The 6,925-nt window shown below is 39.2% G+C and overlaps 1 protein-coding gene across 3 annotated transcripts in view; it reads right to left on the bottom strand.

Moving 5' to 3' along the window:
* LOC130431184 (serine/threonine-protein kinase 32C-like) overlaps positions 1-6,925 on the bottom strand; it is a 45,060-nt gene that overhangs the window by 15,822 nt on the left and 22,313 nt on the right. For all 3 annotated transcript variants that reach the window (XM_056760052.1, XM_056760053.1, XM_056760051.1), the window contains exon 4: positions 2,328-2,479. In XM_056760052.1, coding sequence (XP_056616030.1) covers positions 2,328-2,479 — 152 coding nt within the window. The remainder of the gene's footprint in view (positions 1-2,327; positions 2,480-6,925) is intronic.

Here is a 6,925-nt window from a genome sequence, read left to right as displayed (position 1 = left end):
GTCTCAAAAAGTTGCGGCCCTCTGGAGAAGTAAACATATCACTCAAGACAGCACTTGTGGAACAGATGGTTTGGTTGAGACGAGAGCTGAATTTTAATCGATTAATATCAGATCATTTTCCTCATGAGGAGTCACAGCTAATACACTAAACATGAGGAGAGAAGTGATTATCTTTAAAGCACATGCCGCACAACTAATCACATTAACAGGACACACACTAATGCAAATGACTGATTCATCAAGTGTGTGTGTGTGTTTCAGAAGAGGTGATGAAGCGTCTCTATGGAAACGGACCTGAGAGTATAAAGACGACGAAGACCTGCTCATCACTGCTCTTAAAGATACCTGCTCGCTCCTCTTCTTCACTTACATGCACACAAACGCACACGCACACACACGGTCATGTCACTTCCTGAAGTGGTGTTGTGACGTCAAACACACGTCCGAGATTCTGGATTAGTGAGATTATCTTGTTTCGGGTTGAGCTGCTGCATTAAACAGATTACGATTAAGACTACCACTGTCACTGAAGAGAGTTGAACAATATTCACAGGGTTTGTTCGCCCAAATCTGTCCACATTTACGTCCTCATGATAATCAAACTCTCTCTCTTCTTCTGCGACACACAATCTTCACGCTGCTCAATAAACAGTCAAACAATAAGGCGGGGACGATGTTTCATGCAATTCTTACGCTCGGTTTCCTCAATGAATTATGCTTAAATGCCGCAACATCCGAAAGCCAGTGGGCGCTCTCACGCAGAAACTCAGAATATGGGAGACAGAAGAAGACGATTTACACACATATGTGCTGCATCCGAAATCGCCTACTTCCATTCTATATAGTAGGCAATAATGAGTCATGAGTAGTTTGTCCGAAACCTCAGTATGCAAAAAAGTATGCGAGAAATACCGAGATTTGTGAGTGTGGATAAGGTGGACACTTGTCTATCTCATGATGCCACGGGACCTGAGCAACGGTAGCATTTCAAAAGTAAATCAAAGAAATATAGCAGAAACTTCAAGGTGGACTTCCATTTCTAATGTAAGTGCCAATAAAAGACTTTCTCGTTACAAAATGATGTTTTTATCAACGCTCACGTGTAGGATGTTGTCAATACGTCATAGGTCAAAGAGTATACGGGCCCCATGACCAAAAACATGATGGGCGCAGTATGTCCAAAATTTTTTCATATCATTACTTATTCAAATTCAGAACGTACTGTCACAATAAGCGATTTCGGATGAGTACCAATATACTATGCACTAAAAGTGTGTATTGTTTTTGTGATGGAAAATGTAGCAAAACAATATGGACGCACTGGGACATACTGACCAGAAAAAAGAAAATGACCCACATTGATCAACTATTTCGTGAAAAAATAAGAAATGTCATTTTTTATTTCACTGGGACTTCAACTGTCAAGCACATCAAAATACAGCTCTTCCTTCCTTTTCAGTAGTTATTCATTCATCATGTTGTATGTAACGTTTACTGTATACTTACATTTGTTAATTTAGTGATGAATAAGTAATATAATTTATTAATGCAGTGAAGCCAAAGCCACTAGAAGTAAAGCCTGCAACCTTTAGCGCAAGAAGCGTAACGGTTAACACACTATGATTTGGCACATACTAATTCTACTTTCGAATACTATTTAGGACGGATAGTGTGTGGATTGGGACGCAGCGACACACTTCCAGGAACTGACAACTTTTCAGGTGTTTTCATGATAATAAAGTATATTTATATATTTATAATGATGATGTTTTCTGAGTGTTGCTTTTTCAAATACACGTTATAAACTACCCAATCTCGTAGTGATTTTAGATGGAGCAATACTTCCTAACGATCAAAGAGCCGTAGTTCACTGAAGAGCTATGAATCACTCTGTGAATCGAGCTGTGAATCTTAATATATATCGGAGCCCTATCACATAATGAAAGAAAACAGTGACCAGAGAAATAAATGAGCATTAAACCAGCTTAACAGCATACTGAGCCTCTTCTTTTGACATCATACAGTTTTGTAACCACATCCCAGTGAGTGAACGAGAACAGAACTGTTATTTTAGGGTGAACTGTCCCTTTAAATATATTGGTTAATAATTCTTAACTACAAACACAAATCATGTAACGGATGAATTTACACAACGCCTGGATGATGATGTCACGCTGTTTTAGAGGAATATATTAAAATGACAAACAAAGGAAGATAATGAAGAAAAGATCCACACAAGACTCGTGTCAGCAGTGGGTAACACACCAGAGAGAGAGAGAGAGAGAGAGAGAGAGAGAGAGAGACACAGAGAGAGAGAGGATAATCACCAGAGGTTTACTAAAAACACATGTTCAATCTCCTGTAAGATCTCCAGCTCTCTGAAGACGTTCCGCACCTCGTCCCGCTCGATGCACTGCTGCTTGTTCATGTACTTCATAGCAAACATCTTCTCTGTGTCCCGCTTCTGCACAATACACACCTGCCCGAGAGAAAGAGAGAGAACATAAAAACATTAAACCATTATTAGATCTAACGTTTTTCACAACACGGTAACATTGTTTTCATGAGGGGATGTGTTGCACAGAGCTGTGACTCTTCTTCTGTTATTAGGAGCTTAAGCATTAACACCATGTTTACAACAGACACGGCGCGACGCGGTCAAAGACTATAGAACACATAAGAACCCACTGATATTTTATTTTGTCCAACACTGGATGCGCTGCGACATGGCAAACCCATCAAGAACAAGCTGCTGTCATGTCGTGTCCGGAGAAGAAGTCTTGTAAGAACACTTCAGTTCACTATCAATCATTACCATCTTTTTTGCGCATGCATGTAAAATCTGTCATTCACATAATTCAAACTGACTCGAAGGTCTCTACACTGCGCAAAAGAATTATGATCTATTATTATTCCTATTATCAAATCAACAAAATAAGCAGCTCACATCCGTATTTCTCAACATGAGTTGGCAAAGCGATCGTGTGAAGCTGATGAGATATCAGATCTGAGCACAACGCACACAACAGATTCACATCCAAACGTACAATATGATCAGATTCCACAGCTCAAGATGAGCCTCACTCTCATATATCTGATTCGTTTGAGATCCATCAGACACAACCAGACCGACAGACAGATGCTTCAAACTGCTTTATCACATTTCTCAAACACCCACACAAAGATCTGACCTTAAATATAATAAAGCCAATTTCAAGAATCATGTCACATCATTCCAAAACTTAAACATGAAATAAAAGCTAAATAATGAATCAACAGATAATCAAGTTATCTTAGCATCCAGTTGATTGATTGGTTTACATTATGATCCTCCACCCAAACCTCCCTTAAAGGGATACTTCACCCAAAAATGAAAATCCTGTCATCATTTATATGCCATCGAGTTGTTCCAAATGTGTATAAATGTCTTAGTTCTGATGAACACAGATTTTTTTATACATACACCACAGGTCCTCTAAACAAAGAAACTGCTCTACAGAGCACGTTTCATTAATACATTATCTCCTTCAACAAAGAAGTGAAAACGTGACGACATCTTAGTTCTGTGTCAGCCACCGAAGTGCTTTAAAAGAGAAGGGGGGAGCGGTGGAGATAGCCGTTGGATGCAATTCTCAACCTCACCACTAGATGGCGCTTAATTTCATACACTGGACAATTAAAAGAAAAAATCCAAAGCATTTAAAGCATTATGTTATGCTATATAACAGACACAGTTTACACGTTCTGATTCTGTCAAACATCTCACAACCTTTACTTGTAAAGAGTGAACTGACCGCATTTCTTTTTAAATATTCTTGTTTCATTCTGAAGCAAGAGTCTTATTGAATTTTCCTAAATACGGCTCCTTAAAGATTCACGCATTGTCAAATTGTAAATCAAGAAAGAGACAAATCAATGTCTGTTCATCATCAATCGATGTTCCAGCAGACACTGATACCGTTGCTATGGTAACGTCCTCTGAGCATTTGTGATGATGTATTCTTCAGTAGTCACTTAATAACAAAAACTGTTTTTCAGGGTTTCTTTTCAAGGGTTCACACACACACACACATCTGAATCTCATTCTCTGCACTTCAGTTTGAAAGCTATTCAATTTTAGACTCTACGGTGACATTTAACGCCAAACACAAGACATTCTTGTTCGTTGTTCTAAAAGCAGTAATACCTTTTCTTTATTATATCAACTTTCCATTAACTTCATGACATACAGTTTATTACTGTATATTAAAAGCCAAATGTGAGGCGTCACAGGATCACATAACACAACATGACTTATAGTTTATTTTGCTCTTTTCTTTCTAAACTACCAAAGACACTGTAGACATTCTCATGGATTTAAAGGAGTACTTCACTATAAAATGAAAATGTCATGACAATTCACTCAATATGTCATTAAAGCCGTCGGTGTGTTTATTTATTTTGTCGAAACAAATTAAGGCTTTTGAGGAAAGCTTTCCAGGCTTCTTATCCATACAATGGTCATCATCGGGGGGTTGTTGGTTAAGGTCCAAACTTCAGTTTCATCGCAGTTTCAAAAGGCTCTGCAAAACACCAGCCAATGAATAAGGGTGTTGTCTAGCCAAACCATTAGTCATTTTCCACGAAAGCCAAAAAAATATCCTGTGCTTTTAAAACATAAATATATGGCTTGCTCTGGCTCGGTGTGCCTCCATTCAGCACATCCACCACTTCACGTTGGAAAGGTCACGTGTGACGTAAGTGGAAGTACCGACCCAGTATTTACAAGTGTGGAGAAAGAAGACCATGTTCTTGGATGTTGAATGACACGTTATATGTCTTTGTGCAAGATTATTGTTTAAAATGGTCAGTAGCTGTGCATATCAGGCATGTTACGTCCAGCGTTAGTGTGTAACACAGTCGTGGAGGCGCATCCTGGAGGACCTGTGATATATATTTATGTTTAAAAAATACATACCTTTTTTGACTGTGATGGAACTGAAATTTGGACGTTAACTAACAGCCCCCCCCCCATTTCTTGTATGGATAAGAAGCCAGGAAAGCTTTGCTCAAATGCCTCAATTGTTTTCTAAAGAAGAAATAAACACGAGGACGGCTTGTGTGACATGTGGGTGAGTGAGTTTTAATTTTACAGTGAACTTCTCCTTTAAATATAAATATCCTGTAAGTGTCCATGCTTCCATCATGTATCTACTTGTATATACAGTATATAAATGTTCCTCATCGTCCTCCTCATCGTCGAGCAGTTTCTGTGCTGAAGAATGAAGTGTGTCAGATGGACGACATGCACTTTATATGTACAGAAAGAGTTTATAATGAATGGGTCACAAGTTATAAATACAGAACATTTATCCCCGTGACTGATATTTTTAGCAGCTCAATTCATTCTTGTCAGTGTGTTCCTCATGGGGCGGCTCAGTAAAGAGAAACGAGTTTGTTGTGTTAAATTTACAGGACACTTCAATGAAAAGCATTTGGTTTCTGGGTCACAGAAGCGCTGATCAGAGCAGGAATTATCCAGAGAAGCAGATCTGAACCCTTGGACCACCTTTTCTCTGGAATATATAACACACGCACACCATCCAGATATCCTGATCTGAAACCATTTACTCTTTTACTGTAGTGGCAGGAAGTGATGTCATATGACCGGCGTAACCTCATCATTCACAACATGGACTCTCAAGAGTTGAAATCATTTACTTCTTCTTCAATGTGTTCCATTGATTATCTAGTGACAGGAAGTGATGTCACGTGACATAGAGAGACTGTGCTGGACCGGATCAACAAGAAAACAAAGTAAACTCGAATGATATTTGATATAGATGGAAAATTATGCAACAAAAGTTCACACTTGACTTCACATTTCGCATCTAAAACCGCGTGTAAAACGCGAGCTGCACTGTGTTCTCCTTTTGTTTCAAAGCGTCTGGACTTTGCTACGCAAACATGGGCCACGATAGCCGTTGAGACGAGGAGGTATAAACAAAGGATATATGGATTACATGCACTGAAAATAACTCAAGATTTAGTTCTCCTGTGATCATTTGTGTCTTCATTTTCATTGAGCTTGTCTATATTGGCTGGTTGGTTCTTGTCACATGACCTGCGGTGCGCTTGCGGCATTCTGAAGTTGAGATAATAGGTTTGTTCGACTTGATGCGGCGCTACAAGATCCGACAGGCGGGTGATATCAAAGTAACACGAGTGATTCGAAAGCAAACTTTTTATAGTTAAATCCCTCTCGCGGTACTTTGATGTCACCCGCCTGTCAGATCTTGTGGCGCCGCATCAAGTCGAACAAACCTTTTTTCATCTCGATGTGGTGCCGACACGCCTGAAAGAAAGAGCGCGTCCTGACTGTGACCCTTATTTCTGCATCTACATTTAAAATAATGAATACTCGCGCAGAAAAGACGCGAAATGTGAATCGGGCCGTTTACTGCAGCTCAGAGCGTCTTTTGAGGTTGAAAAAAGTTCAGAAAAAACGCACTACGTCAAGCTCCTTTACCCCAGCTAACCAATGATGGAAACCTGTCGTTTCCATAACAACATGCGAGGAATGTAATTGGTCGAGAAAAATAAAATGGCGGCCGAAACGCCCGTTGGAGCATAGTTTTGTATAAATGTACGTTTAATTTTCTCTTTCAACAACTTCTGCTTGGATTTCTAAAAAGAAATTAGTATTGTTGTTTTTAAATATGTGATTAGTTATTGCAAAGACGCTCTCTGTTTGTAATTCAAATAGTCTTCCACTACACTGCCTATCTGTTTCTCTGGGATTCCTTTTTGCACAGACGCTGCCTCTGAAGTCACGGCGTTCAGCTGCTATTTGTAACCAAATGCTGCCAGCGTTTCTTTTTTTTTTACAAAAAAGCTCCTTGGTGAATTTTTCCTTCTCAAAAAAGAAGTGAAGTGTAAACATGGG

The sequence above is a fragment of the Triplophysa dalaica genome, chromosome 11 (assembly GCF_015846415.1).
Source record: "Triplophysa dalaica isolate WHDGS20190420 chromosome 11, ASM1584641v1, whole genome shotgun sequence".
NCBI classification, from domain to species: domain Eukaryota; kingdom Metazoa; phylum Chordata; class Actinopteri; order Cypriniformes; family Nemacheilidae; genus Triplophysa; species Triplophysa dalaica.
Note: the sequence above shows the minus strand (reverse complement) of the source record. Positions and strands in the feature narration are given on the sequence as shown.